The sequence below is a fragment of the Pipra filicauda genome, unplaced genomic scaffold, assembly GCF_003945595.2.
Source record: "Pipra filicauda isolate LSUMZ 115617 unplaced genomic scaffold, ASM394559v2 scaffold24_size8852520_pilon, whole genome shotgun sequence".
NCBI classification, from domain to species: Eukaryota; Metazoa; Chordata; class Aves; order Passeriformes; family Pipridae; genus Pipra; species Pipra filicauda.
This window is the reverse complement of record NW_024104365.1, coordinates 5,465,823-5,491,299: the sequence shown is the minus strand read 5'-3', so window position 1 is coordinate 5,491,299 and position 25,477 is coordinate 5,465,823. Positions and strand designations below refer to the sequence as shown.

Genomic DNA, 25,477 nt, shown 5'->3' with positions numbered 1-25,477 from the left:
GGAGATTAGTTCATGTTTTCCATCATATATCTGCTTATGTCTATTAAGGGAGACAGTAACTCTAGATCCTAAGGAAGTATGTTAGATTGGTTCTCTCTCCTTTTCAAATCGATCTCCCTTTTGATTTCATATTTTGCACTCTGGAGAACAACAAGTATAAAACTGTCCATATACTGTTCCTTCGTCACGTAGTATGAGCATTGCAGCCTCTGCTGAATAGTTTTTAGCTGTTTCTAAGGTTATAGAAAAAACCACCCCCTCTCTGTTTCACATGAATACCTTTAAAAACTAGACCTTAAATATGGTTTGCGTTTTTCAAGTATTGAATCAGGTGGTCATAGGTGGATTTTTGCGTGCTAAGTTAGAACAGATGTAAAATGAAACAAGATTTCAGCTCCTAGCATAGGCTAAGTGCCAGCTTCCAAAACCTGTATTTCAGGGTATGTTTTAAGTTTTGCTTCAGTTTTTATGATATCATTGTTTACTGTGTTGTCAACAGATTTGCTTCTACCATACCTCTGCCCTTATGATACATGTACTGATGACTGCTTAACTCTTGCCAGAGGGTGTCTCCCATATTGTGAATAAATTGCAGCTTCAAGTTGCCACAGAATCACTGTTTTATTTATTTTGGTGGTGTTACGGTTCTGCCATGATGGACTTTGAGTGTGATTCTGTTACTTTCAGCAAGTCCATGAAAAAATTATGGTGTCTTGTCCTCTATCTGCCACCTATACATCAAAGAACGTGATTTGACATACAGCTAGTCCAAGAGTTGCCAAAGATGTATGCCAGTTGGGACAAGACCAAAATGATGATGAAAAATAGCCATGATCACTCAGGGCAGAATGTGCCCTTACAACTTCATTCAATTAAATGCAATAATGCCTCCAAAAGTGACTGTTGCTTCATGCCTTCCCTCTTCTTTTGGGACTGCTTTTTTCTATCACTGCATTAGACACCATAACAGAGCCGTAGTACTGAGAATTGCAAAGATTTGTTCTGTGGCCGACTGGAGTCTTTGATCTGTGGCACTGAAGCTTTCCATCATCCATATGCTGGCAGGGCAGGGACAGAGGTGAGTTTGGAGACTGGCAGCCAGTGGGTGTAGCATGAGGACAAAGGCTGGGACTGGTGTCAATGATCTAAGAGCTTTTGTTTTCACAGCACCTTTCAGGGAAAGGATGGGGCAATATATGGAATGAAAGGATGGCAAAGACCAGACAGCATGGACATCTCTTCTAAACCTCTCAGCAAACAGTGTGGGACATGCATCTTGGCAGGTATTTGGAGCCAAGAAGCTCAGAGAAATCCACCAAGAGACAAGGGACAGGAATGGATGCAAGACATCCTTGCACTCTGACAGAAGCCAGGTGGTCATTTCTGCAGTCCTTACTCAAGCCAGGCTCTCCTTGGACCAGCGAGACTTTGGTCCCTGTACAGACTACAGATTTTGGGCTCCGTGGTGGCAGGTTTCTGCAAAAAACTGGTGCTGCAAGGCCATTGCTCGGGGCTTCACCAGGAGAGAGCGAGCACAGGAGGAAGGGATGTTTCCGAATGAGAAATAGCTGCGTTTTTTTAAATGAGTGATTTGTTGGCTTCAGGCAAATGGCAGAAGGTTTTGCTAAAAAGGCTTCTTTATGGGATTGTGGTTTTGCTTGGGGTAGCTGAAAGAAGTCTGTAAACCCCAGGAGCTCAAGGAGTTTGACAGGTTTGACAGGCCTTCCTGCTACTTATGAACAGGAGGCTGGAGCAAGTGTTCCTGAGATCACCCCCCTGTTTTCCATCAAAGCATGCTGTCAAGTCAGAGGAAGAGAGAAACTGTTTTCTTCCCCCATTTTATTTTCTTATATAAAGATAATCTTAGAAACCTTAATTCTGGATCTTTTAAACATAGTATTATCTGGGCTTCCCCTCAATACAAAATTCCTGTCAACCTTTTTAGGCTTTGGATTAGACCCTTCCACAGAGCTTTGAGCACATTCAAATCATTACAGCAATAATCATTAGTGACAAAGGGGAGTCACACCAAAGACTGGTGTACATCACCTCTGAAAAACATGCCAGCTCTAAAGAGCCATACTCTCACCTGCACCACATTACCGCTGTCATCCTTTGTGTCCACTTACCCTACCATGCTTCATGTGCTGCCCTGTCCAAAAGTGAGAAAATGATGAAAATTATAAAAATGATGAATGACAATAATTAAGGTAATGAAAATGAAAACAACTGTAGAGCTATATCTGTGTCATGTGTAATGATAGGGCTGCAGCTTCTGGTGCTGACAGGGAGAAAAGCCCTCTTGACTCTCCCTGGGTCAACCTATGCCTACACACTACCCCGACTCAGTAAAGGGTGGGAGTGCTTCTAATTAAATCGCATACACCCTGAATGTGCAAAGCAAAGGGCTTGGATTTCTGCTGTAACAGGAGTAGCTGCTGCTGCAATACTTAAACCATCGCTGGTCAGAGAGCTGTTGCAGTGCTTGAGCTGGGGGTCACCAGCCTCCAAAGGGAAAGCCTGGAAAGAATCAGTAGTTCATGAAAAATGTACACATAAGGAGGAATTTCCTATTTCTTTGATTGCTGGTAATTTAATTTAAAAGGAAATCCAGTGACAACTTCCCAGGAAATAAATGCTGTATTGTAAATCTCTGTGGTGAAAAGGTGCTTAGCTGAAAATCAACTGAATTCTTCTTACTCTAGTTTTTAATTGTGGCTCAGTTTCTAAACCAGCCCAAAGCTTGGGAAACTGAAATGATCTCCGATAACATGAACAGAATGCTTAGGGCAGAACAAACCCAAGAGATTAAGTTAAACTTGCCAGCTGAAGCAAGCCTGTGAGCTTTATCAAACATGCAAGCTGAAGAAAACTCTGGAGCCAGCACGTGAGCCTGCTAATATCTTCTGCAAAATCTTCCAGCCACAAGGAGCTCCTCAGACCTGGGTAAGTCTCCTACCTCCTGAAGAGAAGGAGCAGCTTAGTTCCAGAGGCTAGTTGGGTAATTTTGTAGTCCTTAGCTCTGGCAGCACCTGACCAGCCCACCTTATCCAGCTGACCCAGCTGGGAGGCTCATGGGCAAGTCACTTTATTCAGCACCAGGTCAAAAAGTAGAAACTACAATATCATAGGCAAAGCACCAGAGAAGGCTAGTTGGACTGAAGAAAGAAAAGCAAACCCTTGGGTGTAAATCCTCTAGCTTCTATTTTCCTATTTTTTTTAACTTTTTTTTTTTTTTTTAAATTCTTATTGAGGTCTTTTAATACAAATTATTTCAACCTTTTTATTCTCATACAAAACCGGTTTCTGCTTTTCTGTGCTCACTGCTGTGGTGGACTATGTCCTACCACCCTCAAGTATTTTCGTGGAACAAGTATTTCTTCCCCCTTCTGGATAGAGAGTCATGAAACTTTGGGGCTTCTTTCACATCATCTAGACACTTATCTGGTTTCTTCAATTAGGGTAATGACTGCAAGCCCCAAATGACTTTGCTAGAACTATGCAAACACGATAAGAGGTGACTTATGTCCCAGAATGCATCATCTATATAAACAAGACAGGAAATACTAATGTTCCAGCTGTGCAAAGAGGAACCAATGTACAGCAAAATTTAAGAAACATTTCCACGTAGAAAGTGTATGCTAGGAGCAAAAATTCAGTTTGGTCCTACCCAGTGCTTTGTCACCTTGTGGTTCTCTCTCTGACTAGTTTTTCTCTCTGTGGAATTAAATGTTACCTTCCAGGTTTGCTCTTTGTAGGTGCAGATCGGGCAGGGGGGCTAGAGGGGTTATCACCACAGTTCATAGATTTCTCGTGGTGAATGTGGACCCAATGATGCTTGTGCTCTGAGTTGCAGCTAACTCTAGCTGCCAGGCTCTCCCTGTTTGCATAATCAACTGCATCACATCCTACAAATGAAAACCAGAGCATCCTTCAGATACCTCAGTCATTAAACAGTTGGTTACAACCATATGAAACCCTTCAGGAGCTGTGGGAATTTCCCTATGGCTCCCAGTCTGGGATTTGGGCTGCACCTCCCCCTGTAGTCCTTCCTCACAAAGTATTCCTGCTCTCGTGACTGCCTTTTGCTTGAGTAAGGGACGTCCAACATAGCTTTTCAATTTGAACTCAGCTCCCACTCCACAACTCATTTTTATTTTACTGGGATACCAGTGAAGCTGTAGCCCAGTAACTGATGTTAAGAGGAACTTTTAACACCTCAACAGCAAATGGAGGAGAGTGTTTCCCATTAGTGGCTGAGGAAGTAGTACTCCTGTAGCTTCAGCCTTGAAAGCTAATGAAGCTCAGATTGTGGCCATGGCCTTTGATGTAGAGATGCCTGAGGTCAGTGTAGCTTTCAGAGGTGCCAGTGCTATGCTGTGTCACTGTGTTCATTTGGGCGAGGGCCCAATAACTCTAATCCTGTAATCATGTTTCTGTAAGCAACAGCATTTATGGTGCAGATAGTGGGGAATAGCTGCAGTGGTAATTAAATCAGGGATATACTATAGAGGAAAAGCTAATCCAACCCTGTAATATTTCCAGTAGAGCAAGTTACAGCCAACTAAGTCAGTAAATAAGTAGCAAAGTACTGGAATTGGTGGAGGGAGAGACTGTGGGGATAAAAATGTCATGTTTGGCCATCTAATCCATCTCCCTGCCAGGACCCTCATTTTGCTAGGGGAGTGATGTTAACATGCTGGCAAAAGTCAGGAAATTCAAAGCTGTGCCTTGACACTCCATCTTTGTCTCCCACTAATACGTGGGGAGGGGGGGTAAAAGCACCCACTGATGAGTTTGGCACTGCTAGCTTTGAATTTAATTCCTTCTCTTCAGCTGTTTCACAACCTCAGGCCACATAGTATGTATTTTATGTCTTTTAATATAGGCTGTTGTCTCCCAAGTACATACAATGGCATATTCAACTCTAATCGGGGGAAAAACACATATTTGAGTAAATATGGTTTGTCCAGGAGATGAGGAGAGCCTCCAACAAGCTGTTCTGCTGTACTAACGAGTATGTGTATAGACATTTGTGTTATTTTATTTTGCACAGTCCTCTCAACTCCATTATAGATAAATCTCTTCCTATGTACATTTTATTAAATCAGATCTCTTTTATACCCTCATTATTTTTAAAAGGAAAAATAAATGGGAGTACTTTGTACCCCTTTTTGACGTGGATATCTCTAACTTTGGTGGGGGTTCTGTATGTGAAATTGGTCATGAAGGATCAGCTCTATATATCAAGGAATAATGAAAAACGTTTGTTTATAGAAAGTCTAATGTCAAACTGCAGACTTCAGTTGCGTTACTCACAAATACACACATGCACATATACAAATAAATTAATATTTTGTATGCATATATATATGTATAGAAATACACACATACGAATATATTTCCTTTAGCTCAGTGCCTGAAAGTTCAGTTGTGGGCATCCTGATTTTGATATATTATTTGTAAACAGAAGGCCAGGGGACTGGAGTATTTCCTTGACTTCAATGGATGATGGGGCCTCAAGCTGTGAACTCAGATTGGGACCTCTAAGTATCCTGCTGCTACCTAACAGCTTGCTGAAAAATGACATAATTTGTGACATCAGCAATATGCTACTTTAATAGAGGTTTATAAAATGGCTTCCACCCTTGTGTGTCAGGACAAAACCATCTATACTTACTAAATCTGAGGTTGTCCCCTCGCACACCTTGCATCCTTTGTACTTTTTAGGCGTACGTGGCTATAAAGTCTCAATATCTGAAGAGCGGTAGAAAATCATTTGGTGACATCCGTGCAAGAACTCCAACCCCACCAGTGCCAGAGATGATGTCACTTTTCAGAAGAACGGTGGCTGCCAGCAGGAGGCTCGGCAATGCAGATTTTAATGTGGAGATTTAATTTCAAATACAGTTCACAGTTTGTATGCGGTTGAAAAACGTTTAATACCACCTGGATGTTCAGGACACTGTTTTGAATTAAATAAATTTCAGTTTGGACAATGCCTCGTCATTTCAATTGCTGCCTTTAAAGCATTTCACAGCTCTGCAAACAAGATGTTTCATATAATTCTAACAGTAACAGCAAAGAACACACCAATTTAAAAATCACCCAAAATAATTCCAAAAAAATAACTGACAACCTTGGATAACAGGACATTAGTCTAAAATTGATTCAGATATGAGAGTTGTAATGACTTTTGGAAATGCTCCATTCTATAATACAAGAAGAAAAGAATGATTTGGCGCTTGGAAATGACATTGCCTTTGGGATAAATTTATTTTAAAATAAGATGCAAACTAAACTCCCTCACATTTTAAAGAATATAAACATTGTCAGAACCTGAATGGCAGTAGGAGGAGTGTGCTTTAACTTGAAAGAGTTGATGCTCTGGATTCACTGCTGTGTCACTGATACACGACATGAAATCAGTACCTGTCAGGAAACTCAGCCTGGCAGTCACAGTTGACCAGTCACACCTTCGGCATCTACTGAGATTTCTGGTTGGAGGGAGGCTTGACACAGTCATGGGAGAGGGGCCTTCACACACAGCTCCTTATAAACGGTAAGGGAAGGTATCTTAAGTGAAAGGGGCTCCGCAAGTGAGTACATAGCGGATGAGGCAGAGTACCTGCCTCTTCAGAAGGCTGTGTCCTGGGTTTTCCAGCCCACCACAATCTGCTCCCTGAGGCAAAGGTGCACTGAGTTAAGAAGAACATTGAAGAAATCAGGGAGGGTCCATGCAAAAATACAGAGACTTCTTTATCTCTGTAAATAATAGTGTTGTAGGTCTTCCTTGGAGAGAGAGAAAGAGAGAGAGAGACAGATAGATAAAGAAAGAAAGAAAGAAAAGAAAGAGAGAAAGAAAGAAAGAGAAAAGAAAGAACTTCTTAAAAAATATTTTCAAAGGGTGAAACTGTTAATTGATGTAGATGTTTAGGCAAAAAAGTTAGGAGAGTAAGTTCCCTATTCTTCCCTTTTTAATTTTATAAGATTCCTCTTTCTCCTCTGTTTCTTGTTGCATCTCTGTACATTTTATAGCATTAAAAATTTTTTATAGCATAGACTATAAAAGACCTCAGGGTGTACGTAGTCCACTCTTTCATGAAGGCCCTGTAGCAGATACTTGCCCAGCCTGCTCTTAAAGTAATCTCATCCCTTTCCTTTAGTGACTCATCTCAGTGTGCATCTAATCTTCAATTAGATTATTTTTTTTTTGTTTTACAAATAGTGAAGATGTTCACACTTTCTTTTGCTGCAATTTAAACATTATTTCAGCCTATCCTTATGCCTATGGATGCTGAGAGCAAGTGATGAATCCACTGTGGAGCATGGGAGAATAGTCACGCATCTATCTTCTCCATCCCCATCCCTCAGCCATTTCTCAGCCACTCTCCAGCAGTATTTCTCCATCTCTTAGGTCACATCTCTGTTAACATTTGTTTTGAAAGTTATGGTCCATGCCCATCTACTTCTTACTTGTAGTTGGTTCTTTGTTCAGGTTGGTAACTGTATGCACCAGAGGAGAAGCAGCATAAGGGCTTCCACAGAGAGCTCCAGAGAAAGGTCACTTTAGATGATTTTTTACCATGGGGAGAAATGGTTTATCAGGTGTTCTAGAACTGAATGGAAGCATGCATGGAAGGGGAGCTGCAAAGGCAGAACTGAGTGGGTTCTGCCAGCTCCTCTTCAAATGCCATCAGGAGCCTCAGGGATGCAAAGAGGAGCACAGCACACTGAACCCACAGTGCAGTTGGTGGACTTCAACCCTGTGTTTACTTCTGGGACAACTGACATGAAATATGGTGTAGAAGCAAAAAACCAATTTCTACTTTTGTCCGTAACAGTACTTATAACTAACCTCAGATCTCTGCTGATTTCTTCCCTGGTTTTATGCACATTGACTGGATCAGGAGGGAAAGCCGTGGCTTCTCTTTTCATACTTGGTTCTCACATAAAATAATGGGGGGAGGGGAAGACGGAGGGGAAGATGCAGCTGCAAAAACAGTCAGTGAAAGATAAAAATCTGTATTGTTTTGTTATAGTTTTTGGTGTCCTTCTACTTCTGGGCACAGAAAAGGCCTCCTCCCGCTCAGATTCAATACGCAGGGGAGCCTTGAGGCTCAGAGCTCCCTTCCTACTTTCCCTAAACCTTGCTGTCAATTGTGCTTTTGTTCACAGGAAAAAAAATTAGCCCAACGCATGCTAATTTATAGCCAGGGAAGCAATTAAAAAAAGTTTATTATCCTTTCCCCCCTGGCTCTCAAATGGAGTGTTGCAGCAGCAGGGTTTTTTGGTAAGCTTGACACAAACTGATGTCAGTGATGAGGGAGCAAGGCCAGGAACCAAGCACAGGTCTTTACGTCTCTTCTCTATGTGAAATGGGACAACCTTCCAGTTTTCTCTGTCTGCCTATATTTGGGAGTGTGTACGCTTTAGGAAAATCTAGGCTCAAAGTCACACTTACTTCCTTAGGCTTTGACAGTAAATATGCACTGTACATATTGCTCTCACACACCCACTTTAACAAATGCTAGTTAAATATTGAACAAAGAATTGCCTAATATAGCAACAATGTAGAGACATAGTAACCTTTTATTACTGAACTTACTATGTGCCTTTTTCTGTAAATTAAGGCATATCCTTAAAATTCAACAAAATATTAGACACCAATTAATCCATATAGTGAAGTCAGTTAACCCAGTTTGTCTCTGGATTTTGTAACTCTTTGCAAAACCTTAGAACTGCCTCAATAGAGATTTTGCCATCAGCACAGAACTGGCCTTTTCTTTCAGGAGGAGCTGTTTTTTTTCAAAACTGATTATAAAGAAAGCAATAGATGTCTCTACCTACTACATATTTTAAGTGGTCTCTGAGTGAAGTCATGATGTTGAAAGTGCATGAATGCTTTCAAATGAGGAGGTATGCTTTCATATGTACCCCAGAAGCTACTCGAGTGTCGAGTGTCGAGTGTCGAGGTTGAGGCACGGACGGCACTGCCTCAGGGCAGGCAGGGACAGGCAGCCTCTGCAGGGTGAGCTCCTTCTTGGGCATCTCGTGGGCAAGAGACCATAGCCCTTCCCTGAACTCCCACCAAGTACCACAGACCTGGGGGACCTTCTCTCAGTAGTTCAAAGTAAAACACAGATTCTTTACTGGGGACCCAAGTGCTGATGATTGAAGAGGGTGGAAGTGATTTTGTTCCCCAACCTGTGCTCTCACACAACAACACTAGCGATGTGACCAGGCAGCCCTTGCACATCCACTGCCACTGGTTTCTCCTTCACTTACAAGTGTTTAATTCTGTGTTATACAAGCATAGACCTCTTGGTGACAAATCTGGAGGCAAGTCTGTCAGTGATGGTCAGATTTGCAGTGATATGTGCACTGCTGACTGAGCTGCATTTTTACACAGGACAGAACATGCAGAGTTAACATGCAGCATTTCCAGTGGCATCCCATAGAGTACCAGACCTGCAAAAACTCTACTATGTATTAGGGACTACTGCAAAAGCAAGTCAGGAATTAAAATACTTATCAGGAAGACTACAACAGGTCTTCCCAGCATGACGGTCTGCCATAAATTCTAGGCTTTTGCAGGCATTTCTCACACAGAGACAAGGCTTTTTACCTTCAGCAAGCTTCACTTCAGAAAATTCTAAACTGGTATGTGTGCTTGATAGCACAGCTTTAATAACATTAACAGCACTAGAAGAAGTAGGAATAAAATTCTAAACATAAGACACAAAGCTACATGGAGCCAGACTTTAAACTACAGAGGCCCAAGAAGGTAGCATAAGCATTTATCACTCCTCATTCTCATCAGGATGATCAGCTTCAAATAATGCCAGCAGGCAGTGGGCACCTACAACAGCTTAGGAACAGCACCTCTTGCATTTCTGAAGACATCATTCTGAGCAGCACTTCATGTTATTGGCTTTGCTATCATAGATTGGGAGCTTCAGACTTAATTGGAGAAACAATAACCCTAAACATAGTGAGGCTGTCTGATCTCTCCCCTGCTTGCAGTGTGGGCACATGTAGGACATTTCTGCTCTGCATTCCATTGCCTGCATCCCAATGTGAGGAGAAAAGACCCCATTCTGTTCCCAGTGAGGGATATCCAGTCCTGGGAGCCGAAGGGAGTTTTGGGGTGCACCAAGAGGACAAGAAGACTGAGTAGGGACTGTGAGGGGAGGGAATGTGTGATGGAAATAGAGGGCACTAATTTCTTCACTGTCCCGTGCAGGCACCATTGGTGCCAGCATGGTGTGTGTGTACCACTCTGCAGCTGGCCTTTTCATGGGCACCCTGACTGAAGGGGTGTTGTGGGCATGACAGCGGCTGGAGGAGACCATTCTGGTGGCAGAGTAATGAGTGTCATTGAAGGACCTCCTTCTTCTTCCTCCTTCCTTCCCCCTCCCCTTGCTTCCTTCCCTTTCTCCTTGGTGTCCAGGGCTCCTGGCAGAAGCCCAGGAAGGCGTGGGGCTGTCTTGATCCCTGCGGGGCCAGGGATCGCCCTCCACCCATCCATCCATCCCCACCCACGGGTGTCGCGGCTGCATCCCGGCGGTCCCGCGGCAGTGCGGAGCGCTGCAGGGGTCTCACTTCTGCCGCCCCGGGCGCTGCTGGCATCTTCTCGACCCTGGGTGGGGAGGACACCCCTCCCGTCTTCGGGCACCTCGTGCAAATGCCAGCACTCCGAACCGACCCGCAGCCGCCCCCCCCGCCCCGCCCCGCCTCGCCGGGCGCTGCTCCCCGGGGCTGCCCTCCGCGGGATGCGCGGCTGCCCAGCCCCAGCAACGGGGAAAGATAGCAAATAGTATACTTGCCCGTACGGGCTTTTATTCCCTTCTTCCCGCTTTTTTATCTTTAAAATAGTCGTTGTAAACTAGCCCTGTCTCGGGGCTTTGCCGTGATCTGAACTTGAGGGAGGTGAAAGTGGCAGAAGAGAGTGGAGGGATGGGATGAATGAAATGTGGTCCAAGTTAGTTCCCCCCCCGCCCCGGCCTCCTTTCCCCCTCCAATTCGTAATCAGAAATTACTGCCCGAGGAGCAGATACTTCGTTTTATTGGCTCGTTAAAAAAAAGTTTTCAAAGTCTAATTTCCACCAGATACATTGATTTTCCGTTGAAAACAGAATTAAAACAATAAGCGCGGGTAGGTGCCATTAAAGCTAAGCCATCTTTGGGATCACGGGAGAGAAGTATTAGAAAAGTCAGTAAAGGAGCATTGGGTTTGAAACGCAAAAATCCAGAGTTTAGGAAGACTTAAGCTCAGAGGAGACGGACTGAAGCAAGTCAAGAAACAAGGCAAAACTCTTAATAAGAGTTAAAATTCAGTGTGAGGTTACTTCTCGATATGGCAAGGAATACGTCGTTCCTGGAAGGGCTTTGTGATTGTGAAATACATCCATTGCTAAAATACCGTTTGATGCTCGTGTCGAAGAGGAAACCAAAATAATCTTTTTCTTTTAAGCCCCGATTTCAAATCAAACCAAACCCAAGTAACCAAAAAACCCAAACCAAACCAAACCAAAAAGCCACCCCAAAAATCCCTCTAAATTTCCATCCCCGGCTGTGAACAGCTTTCCTAGTGATATTTGTTTCAAACCTTACAGGCGCAGTGCCCTTGTGTTCCCGAGGTCTCTCTGCCTTCCCTTCCCCCTTTTCTACTGCTTGGATAGTCGGTTCAGAAGCAAATGTCTTGCTAAATAATGGCTAGAATTTGGAAAAAAAAAAAAAAGGAGAGAAAGAGAGGGGGAAAAAAAAAAAAAAGCCGGGAAAATGCGCACCAGCATTCAGGTGCTAACCTACTTATTTGAAAGTAATTTATTTTCCATTTTGCCCGTTTTCCCCCTTTAAAACAGAACGCTGAAAGAAAGAATAAGTGCTTTAACATTTCAGTGTTGTGCTCTGGTAATTACTTTTTCACTTTTCCCCTAAGTTCCAATGTGAAAACCTCACAGGGGGGTCTTTGCTGTAGCAGGGCTACAGTTCCCAATCCCAAGCGCAAGATCTGCAATTACAAACCCATTCGGTGCCCTTCCCTATCATTAATATGCATAAAATCCTGCTGCTAATCTTATAATCTGTTTTGTTTCATCAATTGCTCGCCTAGCACCAGGCGGGAAAGAAAAAGAGAGAAAGAAAAAGAAAGAAAGAGGAGAAGAATAAAGCCGGAAAATCACGGAAAGCTTTGGAAAGTAAACGGAAAAGCCAAATAAATCGGATTTTATTTTTGATAAAGCAAAAATCGTTAAGGCTGTTAAATGGAAGTAGGATTTTCCGATGGAGGGGTGGGTGTCAGGGAATTTTAAGGAAAAATCTGAATATATCCAGCATTTTATTTGCATATTCGATTTGTCCGCGTACGGGTCATGAAGTTCCTTAAGCACTCAGAGGCGAAGGCGGGAGGGTGCGCGTAAACACCTCGGGAGGGTATATTAATATTCCTTCAGTCTGACGAGGGAGAGGAGGTGGCGAGCTCGGGGAGGGGGGGTACGGGGGCTCCTCCGCTGCCCCCTCGGTGGCCTGCGCGACCGCGCAGCTCCCGCGGGCTTGTCACGCCTTGTCATTAAGACTTCAGTAAAACAATGAAGACATTATTTTTTGAAATCCTCCTTCCTCGACACCCCCACCCCCCCCCCCCTCACCTTCCGGCGCGATATTAAGGGAATAAAACCATCTACACCACACGCGTCCTATTGAGATTAATGAAAAAATTATGCCAAAAAAGCAGAAAAAAAAATTAACCGCAACAAACCACCAACCAAAAAACCCCAACCCCAAACAACCATTATCTCGTATATCTTATCCTCCGTCCCCCGCGCCGGGCCTCGCCGCCGCCTTGCCGTGCACCTGATGATTTATTAACGCAATCTGCAGGGATAACGACACGCGTGCCCGGCTCCGGCTCGTCCCAGCTCATCTCCTAAGTAATTGTTTCTCATTAGTTCTGATAATGTTTTAATAGTGCTGCCCATAATTTAGTCAGCCTGGAATTAATAACGGAGGGTGTCCTGAAACGCACGGGGATGGGGGGGAGCTGCAATATAAGCAGTTAGTCTTTAATTAATCAGATTAGCCCGGAGGTCCCCGCGCTGTAAGGGATCCGCCGGCGCAGCGCCCTCGGACGGGACTCGGGTGGAGGGAGGGAGAGGGGGGTCGGCCCACGCTGCTCATCCCCAGACTCCGCGGAGGGCTGCGACGGGGGTCTCTGCCGCCCGGAGCCTCCCGGAGGAGCGGGGAGGCGGGCTCCATGGTCCAATCCCGGGGGGGCCGCCCTCCGCTCCGCTCTTACGCCGCTCCCGGGCCCGTCTCCGCCCGGTCCCCGCCGTTCCCGGGGGGGCCGCGGAGAGGCGCTCCCGCCGCCCCCGCGCTCCCTTCCCTCGCTGCTTCCACGCGGGCCTGTCGGTGGGATTCTTCCTCCTCCCCTTTCCTCTCCCTCAATTAAACCAAAAATAACCCAAAATGACTGAAATCGCTGCTCGGAGACGGAGGAGAAACATGCTAAGCGAGGAGACGGGAGGAGTAAGGCACTGTGGCTCCATACGTGAGGCCATGGAGGTAGTGAGAAATGAAACTAAAAAACAACTGTTTTCTATTTACAGTTTTAAAGAAACAGAACAGCCTTCCCCGCAGTGTTTGTCTAAGTGCAGCAGCATTGCTGCTGTGTAGGTCATGAAAAGGTTGGTGCATAGTTTAAAACTTCCCATTCTGTTAATTTCTTAAAGAACAGTCGTTCATAGTCTGAGCACAAAAGCTCATGATTTAATGAGGAACAGAAACAAAATCTCTGATTGTTGGTGTTTCAAACTTCATTGGAGTCCTCTGGCAACCACAAGTTGATCCTCTGCAGCTTCAATACCCTTTAGCCCTCCATATAAGAGTACATGCTGAATAGAGGACAATGCCTGGTTGTTATGTTTATTTACCCTTACTACAAGCTGGGTTAACCTCTTCAAAACAGCTTTACTAAGCCCGTTAACCACACAGCCCACATGATCTGTAGCCGTATCCCTAATGTGATGTAAATCTGACTCGAGACCATATGCACGAGTTCTGCTGCATTGTGTCTCCGAAAACTACAAGTTTATTGCCGTCCAACCTTTCTCGGGCTGGATGCTTCCAGGAGGAAACTCTCTGAATAGAGACCACTTAAAAAAAGAGAAAAAAGTCAAGAGTCCTGCACTGTTGGAGCAATATTTTTAATGGCTGTTGCACATTTACAGAAGGGCGGTGTGTGGGGGATGCAAAGCTCACACAAGGTAAAGATTTTCACTGCAATTATTTCAACTGATGCCTAATCATTTGAGGTTTTGCCCTTTCTGCCAGGAGTTCTGCATCAGAGCGGGAAGAAGCACAGATAGAAATAGAAGCAATTGAATCAGTTTTTGTCTGCTCTTTCAACAGAGCTCAGAGTTTGTTTCACCTTCTCCTTCAGTGAAGTCATAATCCTACATTTGTAGTAATTATCGTGATGTCACACAGTTGGTGATGTAACTTTGTCACAGGCTATGAGTAGAACATGGGCCATGCAGGAGTGAGCAGTGGTTTGAGTCAGGAATAATTTTAGTAATTAGCTATTCTGGCAAGCAAACTATGACAGATCTGCAAAATGGAAATGAATTTCTGCTTAAGCTTGACATCTTTAATTTCCCCCCCACACCCTCCAAGTATTATAGTCATCTTTAAAAACAGCTACTGGGGCCCCATGGCGAGAGCTTCATTTACCAGCTCATTTTTTCTTGATCGCTGTGGCAAGCGTAACAATGTTCTGTGCCTGCTTCAGTAATGGCATGTCGATCATGCTCCCGTGGAAAGTAAATGCTCCCTGGAAAAGAGAGAATATAAACTTCCTGAGAGACCTCTAGAAATTGTAGTTGGCTTGTCTTGTTCTTTAAAGACACATTTGTTTGCCAAGAAACAGCAGCTCCCACAATAATCCTGAACAAGTTTTAGGAGACAAACTAACCGAGACGGGGCAAGTGCATTTAAAGAAATGCAGAGAGCAAGAAGTGCTCCAAAGAGGAGGTAAAAAGAGAGAGAAAAGAGAAGCCCAGTGTGCAGCCAGCCTGTTTCAGCCTCTCTAGCTGGCAGACACTGAGGGCCAAGAGCAGCAAGGCTGTGCATGCCAGCTGGAGAGAGGGGCTGGCAGACCCAGCACCTGGGGGGCAGCTCTGCTCCCCACCTCCAGCATTGATCCAGGGCTGTGCCACAGGGTCAGCACGAAACTGCCTACAGACAGAAGGAAAAGCCAGAAAAGTTATCTTTGTCAGGAAACAGCAATGGGTGTTTGTGGGGGTGGAGGGAAGTTTTCTTTACTTGGGGGTTTGCTAGGCTGTGCTGCTGTTTCACCTCTCCATTAGGTCTCTGGTGTTAAGATAGGCCGGGCCTGTGCTGAGAGCCAGGAACTGGGATGAAAGCTGAAAAAAAAAAGTGGATGGCACAATAATATTGCCCGAATCTGTTCTGGAGCCAAGGTAAAGCCCACCTGAGCACCACATATAGGGAATTTCCCCAAATGGATGCAGACTACTCTGTGTCTCAGCGGTGGTGATCTGAGAGCCAGGACAGGCTTCAAAAGTCACTTTGTATTCCTAAGAATTTTTTGTTGGTACCATGGTGACAAGTTTAAAACAATTAATTGTGAATCATAGTTAAAATTTAAACAGAAGACATATGTTTTAAATAGGGCCAAACCTGACTTATTTCTTTGGATGCTTTAATCTACACGTGTTGCTGAGGTAGGATTTGGAAGACAAAACACTGCATTAAAGTGTGCTGAAGTTCAGTAGACAAAAACCCCCAACTTATTTGCAATTCTAACAGTACTTTGGCACATTTGAATAAACACACAAAAAACAACAACCCCCAAAAAACCAAATACAAATGCGAAATCCCGACCCTGAAGAATTCAGAACTGAGGGCCTGGCCCCAGCATTGCATAGGGCGTCTCTGTGAAGCACTGTGCACACTTTTAATGCCCTGCTGCAATCGATACGGGATCACAGGCTGGTCCTAGATTTGACAGTGAGCGAGGCTGACCAAGAACAGGGTAAGAATGATAGCAGCATGTGTGCCTGTGAACGCGTAGTGAGAGAAATGCAGAGGAGAACAAGCCATTTATTGTTTTCTGGTTTTCATTTGAGACTTGATAATCATTAAATAGAGGACTCCAGTAAGTAAGATGAAAATATAATCCTTTCACAAAAATGTTTAGGAAATGTGTTGCTCCAGTGGCATATCTAGTTTCACTGAAGTATTAATTAAATACTAAATCACATTCTGGAATATTTAAGACAAAAATCCACCTTAAACAGTAATCTAATACAATCAATATTGTTGTGTGTTAGAACAGTGTATTAAAGCCATTGAAAACCTAATAGTAAAAACTACTTTATTCAAAGTAGATTTTCCTACTATAGTGTGCAATATTTTAGGTAGATTTGGAGAATAACTGGAATGACAGAAATACTCAAAGGTTGATGCTTCAAATTGAATTTTTTTGTTTACAAAGCAAACAACTAATCCTACCTTACCCCAACAACACCAACATTAATATTATTATTTACTAATTTACATTAGTAAATTAATAATTTATTTTAGCTACATATCAGTCATTTTCACTTTTAAACCTTTACAGAAAATGCAGGCTCAAACTATTCAATTTATGAACTATTGTGAAAATAAATTAGGAAGTAAATATTTTATGACATAGGATTTATTCAGGATAATCAGGTCTACACAGTGATCTCAAACTGCAAGATACATTTTTTTAACTGTAAGAAAAACATATTTTAATTGTGCCTTTTTTCTACAGCCATTCAGTAATGCCTATTCAGTAACAGCCAGTTCAGTAGCAAAGTAAAGAGTAAAGCTAATTCAGTAACAGCTATGGCTTACAGGAGAAATTTGCATGCGGATGACAGTGACAGGTAGAAATATGTTGAGGTCTGGCATTAGCCTTCTCAGTTTTGTGAAAGGAGCTCAGTTATCCTAAGTACCAGCAATAGTTTTCAGAAAGAGATGGGTGCCTAGCAATATCAGTTCTGATCTCTGGTAGTCCAAATCATGATTGGGAGGGTCTTATCCCTTCCACTGACTGGATACAGGATGATTTGAAGTCAGATACCTCTGCAAGGTGCCTAAGTTGTAGCACAATGAATCTGGGTCAGGATGTCTTTTTTACAAAGCAAGAGTTAATTAAACAGCATGCTTGTTCTCTCTTCATTAAAATAACATGTTTAGAAAGGAAACCAGGATAACTGTGTATGTGGACACACGAACACTGAACCACTTGAGAACTGCTGTATGTTCCCTGCTTGTCAGTGTGCAGCTGTACTTCGGGTTGCTAGGATTTGAATTCTTGAAGGAAAAAATGCCCCCCTCTTTTTTTTTTTTCTTTTCTAACAGTAAAGGGTAACATGAAGTTGGCTTCTCTGCCTGTTCACTCTGAGGCTTATTTTCTCCCTGCTAATTTGCAGTGTTGAGCTAAAGTCCAGAAAAAGAAACCGATTTTAATGCTATTGAATATACTCTATTCACTGACTCTCTTTCCACCCACAGGTTTCAACAGATAGGAAATACCAGTAATTACAGCTTTGTCCCCATGCTCTCTTTTCCAATTCTGCTAGATGAAATTTGCCTTTAGCATTCTTTTGATTTTCTCTCGCATGAATATAAAGAAAACAAGACTTCCTATAAACACCATTTGCTTTGATAGCATTAATCTGGGGATTAATTTAGTCATAGATCTAAATTGTCTTTTTGGCTAATTTTCTTAACAATCTCACACTTCCAGCCTGTATTTAGATTTCCAGTAGTTCAACTATGGGACCAAGGGTCTGTTCGTAAGGAAGCTTGCAGCATGAATGGGAACAATGGCAGGTGGGTAGTGCAAGGCTGAGGTTTGCATCCATCGTGTTTGGTGGCTGTAGCCCTTGCTTGCCATGTCACCATATAAATCATTCAGTGGGAGCCTTTTCAGGAACCTGTAGAGGGACCCTCCAGTCAGGCTAATCAAATGTGTCAGACCAGCCCTGGGAAGAGACAGTCCCTCCAGGTAAAAGCTGATGGAGAACCTGGGAGAAGGAGTGGCTAGGAGGCAGTGTCAAAGATGGTGGGTGCAGCCTCTGGGTAATGGTGTATGGGTGCAAGTAACTCAAGTTGGAAGAGAAGTGAGGGAATGGAGGGACAACTGCAGCACTCACCAAACAGCATATGAAAGTGCTGCCCTTATGAGAAGGGGTGGCTTTGTGGACCAAAGACTCTGCCCTATTTTAAGCAATGCAGTGTGTATTCTGTTGTACCTATCCAGTGCTATCCTTCATGCAACCACACAGTGAATGTGCTGAAGGCAAAGCCCTGTGAGAAATAGGGTGACTTTTGGCACTCATCAGTCTGTAGCGTACGGGAGCTGTGAGGGCGCTTTGGCTGGTCCACACTGTACAGCTGTGAAATCAGTACAACACAGCAGAAGGGTTTGTATTTGTACAGTCTCTCTGCTCCTTCAGCCTGATCACTCTATGCTTTTGTCAGGGCAGATTGTTAGGGAGGAATCGAGGAAGGAAGTGAATGGGCAGCATTTCCCATTTGGGTCATGGTGCAGACTAACTAAGAGTCCTTCTAACTGACTGATGAGCAAGGAAAGACTCAAGGTATTTCCTTCTGGATAGCTCTGTAAGGGCAGAGGAAGAGAAAGGTAGCAGACTCATCTAGCTCCTCTCTGTCTGCCTACTGCAGCTGCCCACAGAGCCCACCAAGTCATCCGCTCCCCACCTCCGTCTCTTGTATCAGACCACATTCTCCAGGCTGCATGATGCAGGATCAGTACTGTGAAATTTGCTGCTCCCTCCAGGAACCATGTAGTATTATTCACAATGACTTTTAATGCTCTGTTAAAGCAGTAGTAGCATTTTTAAAAAGTAACAGCAAGTTATGCAAGATGCAGGCCATGCTGAGTAAGGTCTTAACAGCTCTATTTTGAATTTCAGTATGCCCTAAAGCACTTTGAGAATGGAATAGAGAAGACTTGGCAAACACAGAAAATAGTTGTAAGGGAATTAAAATTATAGAAAGCTGCTGGGTTTGGTTTGGTTTTGTTTTGTTTGTTTTTTGTTCTTTGTTGTTTGTTTTGTTTTTTTTTTTCAGAAGGTAATGGCAAAAAGTTATAGTCTTGATAAAAATAGAATTGTGAATGGTCAGCCCCAACTGATAAAAAGATCCAGTCTACAGACAAGAGGAGCGATAAGGTGGAGTTGACAGAGAACAGTCATTTTCACAGTTCAGGAGATGAAGACATAGGCTCATGAAAAAGGGAGGCAAATCCAGCTGTGCAGTAAGAATAACTAATGCAAAAAATTTCCAGGTAGCTGTGGAGAGACTTATGAGGTGCAGAACCAAACTTTGTAACACATCAGTTTGGCAGACTTTATGCTTGTATCCTATGAGCTTCCTTTTGGATAAATGCAGCCACTACCAAACCCAGCTCAGATCTAGCGAAGTTCAACATGTAATTGAGGGGTCATCTTTGACATCTTAGAAGACAACTCTGGTCATGGAACTTGGACATGTCTCTTGTCATATCTCTGTGTCATCCTTAAAGATTTCCTTTACCTCTAAGAAATGACACTTATCAAGTCACAGAAAGAGCCTGTTATTTGTCTGTTATTTGCCTTGGTCAAAAGATGAACACATTAATGCAGTGTTTCCTGGAACATGAAGACCTCCTCTTTTTGTGTGTGTCTATGTGTGGCAGCATCCAGGAACATTTGCTTTGTGAAACTTTTGAGAGTAGTTAAGAGTTTGGTAAATCTATAAGACCATCTCATATACAGAGCATAATCTTTTTAGTGGCAAGAAGCTTTCTAGAAGTTAAATGGACAGGATTCAGGGTCCACAATTTCTGTGTTGTCTGGGGATCAATATGTTCTGATGGAACAAGGAGAGGGGAAGAAATGATACAGGTAATTTTATTGCTAGTGTTTATCATGGGTATAATGGAATTGTGTTATATATGGAATTGTGTTGATGTTGACTACAACAGGAGAGGTACAGGATGACAAATGAGATACTCTTCATGTTCTTCCAGAAGATCAGGGAATGTAAAGTTTTATACTACTTCTTCTGTCCTGAAACCTTTTTATATAATAGACAGTGTTACATGGGGTTTTACTTTCACCATCTTTTGTTTCCTTATAAACCACTGGGTTAAGGAGAGGAATAAGCAGGATAAAAACCATCAAGATACAGAACATTTAAGGCACCTCATAGTTATGTGACACAATTATCTCTGAGCTGTGGATTAAAGTACTTGAGTTAATTAAAGTAAAATAATAATTGTTCTGGGACATATGGGACAATGATTAGACGAGCTAGTCCCCACTGGCTGACAAGACAGAAGAATTAGATGTACTCCCGCACCTGGGAATGCTTGTGGCTTTTTCCTCAGCATTTGCTCCATCTGTGGTTATCTGTACCTCTAACCACATCCATCCTGATGACTGCAATGAGCTCACTAAGGGTGTTACTGCAGACCTTCAGTACAACTGGTGTTGTTATTCATTACCTCAGTCATTGGCAAGCCTTTGCTAACAAACCTTTGGTGTCTTGTTCTACCAGATCCCATCAGACATGTAGCCAACAACTTTAACTCCCATGTGACAGTGGCCAGGATTTTCTTAAAGATTACATGAGCTTACATTAAGACCGTGGCTTGTCTACAGCACAAATAAAAAAAGAGCTATTATCTTGCATCGGATGAAAGAATACAGCCAATAGTGCTACGTTAATTTGTTATGTGTGTCAGTATATGGGCTGTCCTAGGCCACTGTTTAAAGACAGCCAACTTTTTCAAAAGCAGTTTACTTTGGGAATCTAGTCAGGCTATTTTTAGATGGCAGGCTTGGAGGTGCTAGGGGATCCTGTCGAGTAGGTAAGGCTTTGGAATGGAGGAGACTCTGGTTAGTCAGGCCAGTGGAAGAAACGGAAAAGCAAGACAAGGTAATGTTCCAAGAAACCTCAACATGGACAAGAAAGCACCTGCTGCTGAATTTTGAATTAAGTATAGGTCCAAGATATGTGTTATCTAATGCTCATGAAATTGCCAAAAAACCCCTCTGCCACTAGTTAGGAGACTATTGAGTGGAAGACAAGCAATCTCACAAGTGAGGAGAGGTCCTTTGACAGCACTCTGCTGTGACAGGGTTAGAAATAGTGCCTCACTGATAAAGATTTGTGTTTTTTTCCAAATACTTTGCTCAACAGTTTAGCTAGCAATACTTTCCTTTGCAGATCAAATCCCTGCAAAGAGTGTGTGGCAGTCGGGTTATCTTCTTGTCCTACCTGGCTGCCTTTTGAGGGGATGTGCAACTAGGACCTGGGGGAAATGGACATATGGGGGCCAACTAGCCAGTCACGCTTTTCTCCTCCACCTCCTTCATCATTAGGAGATGTCGTGAGTCAAACAGAGCTCCCACACTGCTCTGGTAGCATGGGCCAGAGCCTGTGTGTGAATACAGCCATTGTGTAAATAAGTAATTATGTAAGTCCCTTTCCAACCCCTGTGACCTGTGTCAGCACTTGTGGGCAGATGCCAGGCTAAATGGAAACGAGCAGGATGGGTGATGCCAGCTGGCCAGGGCAAACCTTGCATACCTCCTGCTAGGAGAAACAGAGAACCAATATAGACAAGCACCCTGAAGTCCAAAGATGAATCTTTGATTCACAGTTATCTGAGAAACACTAATTCTTTCCAAGGTAATTCAGTGGCTTGCCCACTTCTGAAACCCAAAGGTTTTATAGAATACAAGGAATAAACCCACTAAAACGTGCTTGGTTCTGAGAACATTACCTCTAATCCTGCACTATATTAGCTGTTATAAGGAAATAAGAGTTTTGTGTTCTGCAAGAAGGGCAGATTTGCTCTTCCAAGGAGGGAAGAGAGCAGGTGGATGGCAAAGGCTCCCCATAAAAAGCATGGCATTCAGGAAGATAATTCCCCTGGGATTAATGAAAACACACATTGTTTAAGTGACTCCCTGCAGAGGAAATTTGGAAATCTTTGCTTTGGGGCTTAAAAAGAATGCTTGGGTTTGCTTACAGGTAATGAACAAAAGAGAAAAGAGTTCTGGTTGCAGCAAATGACATTGGGTCGGTGCCTGGGGGAGGAGTGATTATCCTGAGTACAAAGGAATGATTTCTCTTGAAACAGAAGGTTGAGACCATATTTTTGGGGAAGTCAAGAGCAGGAAATAAGCTAACAGCTGTGATGGTGCTGAATGCAGGTTTAATTAATTTTTTTCTTCTGCAAGTTTTAGCCAAAGAGCTGTCATAAAGAGCTGGGTCATGACTGAACCTTCTCGTAATGAACTTCCAAAGGTTAGAGAGCTGCTAGGAGGTGTTCAGTGATATCTAGGTCAACTGAGCATGTTTTCCAGACTATAACAAGATAAAGTCTCTCCCTCCTCTCTGGTCAGGCCTGTCCTGCCTCCAGGGCAAGCTGACAGACAACTGGCCTTTTTTAATCACGTTTGCAATAGGTAGGAAATGCCCAAATAACTAGTGTAGTCGCATATGACAAACTGAAGACTTCACACACAGCAAGCTATATGGACAGAGTTTTTTGAGCTACATATTTCCATATCCTTTCCTTTGAACACTTTCACATTTGCTCCTTTTCTGTAGCAGTATTATGGGTTGAAAGACACTTGTACATAAAATCTTTGAGGAAAATAAATGATCCCTGAAAAGGTTTGTCAAAGATATCTTTTTGGCAAGAAGAGATGCTCACTGGGTCTCTGTGATCTGTTGAAGGATGGACAGGGAGGGAATTCTGCCAAGTATCAACACCAGTAAATTTCTGTAGCCATTTTGTTGATATGAAGAAAACATTAAATATCACTACCTTTTGTTTCTTTTTGTCAGTGTAAACTTCTACTGGAGTAGAAGTAGTCAGTGAGTTCAGAGGATAAACCAGTTTGTAATGCCAGAAGCAGGCCTGTTTGTATGAGATAGACTTCTACCTCTAGGAGCATATGGAAGGACACAAAAGGTCGAGAAAGAAAGAGCAACAACCACATGAAATAGAGACTGATTTTTGCCTCAAATAACTCCGAAGCAGCAGTACAAGAACTCTGGCAGAAGAAGCCCTTTCTAAAGCTCAACAGGTAGGAAGGACTTTGTGATCCTTCAAGTCCACAGTAGGGCAGGAAAGATAAAAATCAAGGACCTAGAAGGTCCTTCACTTCTTCTCCACTTGATATTATTTTCCCAGCCCATATTGTATCAGGGTGAATTTATGCTGATACTTTTGGTCTGTGTTTGGCCCAGACAACTGTAAAAGTTTTGTTCTTTCCCTGCCAAGTTCACTGATAAAACGGTAGCTTTGTCCTTGGGGAGAGAGCTTCTTGTATAAACTGTATTAATTGGTGTTCTGTGATTGGTTCATCGTCTGCCAAGGACATTTGAAGGAGAAACTGAAGAAGAAGGGAGGAAGTCACGACCCCCGACTCAATTAGGGAAGACCCCCGAAGCATACTGCGCATGTGTACGGGGAATTCCAAAATTCTCACGCATGCGCTGAAGGGATGAACTTGCATAATAGGGCGTGGGACTGAGGGCCTCTGGCTGGCGGTGATGGCCACACCTGCGGAGGTTGAGGTCACTCAATTAATTGTATAAAAAGCAGATAGCTCTTTCTGGGGGAACCTAGTTTTACCTCAAGGACAACGTTGCCTTTGGCAGGGATGCCTGCCAGTTTGTGAACTTACTGACTCTCCAAGGATGCAGCTTCTGCTATGGGTAATTACAGGCATGCTAGGTCGGTAAGATAACTTTATGGGCAACAGCTGGGTAACTGGGGAGGTCGTGCTGGGGGCTTATTTCTCTCCTCCTTCCTCCCTTTTGGGTTTGTTCGTTTTGTTGGCCACCTCTTGTTAATAAATATCAGTTTTGTTGAGCTTGCAACGGTGTCATGGTTTTCAAGATTCAGTATGGTTCGAACCCTCACACATATATAAGGGTCTTGCCCTGCTGTGTGAGCCAGACAAGCTGTTTTTCCCTCTTACAGTCCCCCAAGCTGCCTGAACCACTGGGGACAGCCCTTTCAGCTGGGATGGGCCTGGGAATCCTGCTTGGTCCAACGCCAGAGACTCCTTCAGGCCCCCCAAATCTCTCCCTCTCACTGAGCAAACAACCTATTTAAGATCCGTGAATGGAGGGCAGACATGAGGAGATTTTTATTGCTGTCTTTGCACTTTCTTTAGTTACCTTCTCATTGTAGTTGTTGCCTTCCTGTGTGCTCCTCTTGAGTAGGAAAGAATAAAATTAAAGAAACTGAGGGAAGTTTTAGAAGTTGGAAATATTCTCCACTGGTTTTCATTCTCTGTCTTATAATGTATCGTGAACGGAAGAATCCTAGAGAGTACGCTTGCTGTTGCCAGGCAAATCTTCATTTTATACCACAAAAGCAGCTTCCTGGACAAACCCTATCCAATGATGCATTTTTTCCCCCTAGTGAGCATCATGGTTATTATATGGAAAAGTGAAAAGTAACTAATAATAAGACCTTAGTATCCTCAGATACCCTTAATTAAGTGATTTGGAATTAACTTGAGGTTTATGGTCATGGATGCAATTTAAACATAAACTAGAAAATTCAATCTGAAAGTAAATGACTGATTACAGGACACACAAAAGGCATTTGATACTGAGGGGAAAGGTAGCTGTAAAATACAACACAGTTGAGAAAAAATAATAATAGCAAAGCTCGTTCTGCCAACAAGAAGGGAATTGCCTGTATTTTTGTGTTCTCTGTTTTTTCTAATTTTAGGTTCATTTTCTGAATAGGATTGAACAGCCATATTTTACTGTGATTCTCTATTTCAGCTGAGAGAGCTGTTGCAGAGAGCCTCTCCAGGTCCCTGAAAAAGCTGGCTAGCACAGAGAGGAGTGAAAAGGCAGCAAGACCGCTGCTACTTAAATTAACTGAAACAATATTTTGGCTGTACAGGCTTCTGAATTCCCTCAGTAAGCCTTTAAAAGAGCCATCTGGTCAGAACATTACATCTCTAGTTAGATACTGCTTTGGAAATTGAAATGAGGCTCATGAGTTCTTGTTAATGCTTTTTTAGAAAGGGATTTTGGAGGTAGGTAGTTGCCTCGGTGGGTTGCTTGGTGCAGAGCAGGTTTTGGCACGATGGCAGGCAGGTGTCTGCAGCAATGGGTGTCTTCCCGCTCCATGCCCATAACAAAGCACTGACTGACTGGGAATGTGCCGACACAGCATGGCCCTTCCAAAAGCAAGGGCACTCACCCTGCATATATCTCCTTGAGCCAACAAGGATAGAGAGGGCTTGTGCCTTGCTGAGAAAGAACTCAGAGAGGTGCCATCCCTCTGCAGGGCCCATGTCCCCTGGGACAGGAGGAGCCTCCTCCTCCAGGAGCTACCTCCAGGTGGAAAGGCTATGGAGGGGCA

General features: G+C 43.3%; 1 protein-coding gene and 1 long non-coding RNA gene across 4 annotated transcripts in view; one reads left to right on the top strand and one right to left on the bottom strand.

Moving 5' to 3' along the window:
• Positions 1-1,300: 1,300 nt before the first annotated feature.
• LOC120323391 lies at positions 1,301-5,999 on the top strand. Its single transcript, XR_005563779.1, has 2 exons — positions 1,301-2,946; positions 5,731-5,999. It is a non-coding gene; the product is annotated as an uncharacterized LOC120323391 (long non-coding RNA).
• An 8,189-nt stretch (positions 6,000-14,188) lies between these two features.
• CLYBL (citramalyl-CoA lyase) overlaps positions 14,189-25,477 on the bottom strand; it is a 170,022-nt gene continuing 158,733 nt past the window's right edge. For 2 of the 3 annotated variants that reach the window (XM_039382009.1, XM_027741041.2), the window contains exon 8: positions 14,189-14,833. In XM_039382009.1, coding sequence (XP_039237943.1) covers positions 14,738-14,833 — 96 coding nt within the window. In that variant the 3' untranslated portion in view covers positions 14,189-14,737. The remainder of the gene's footprint in view (positions 14,834-25,477) is intronic. The other variant, XM_039382010.1, reaches the window with a different exon arrangement.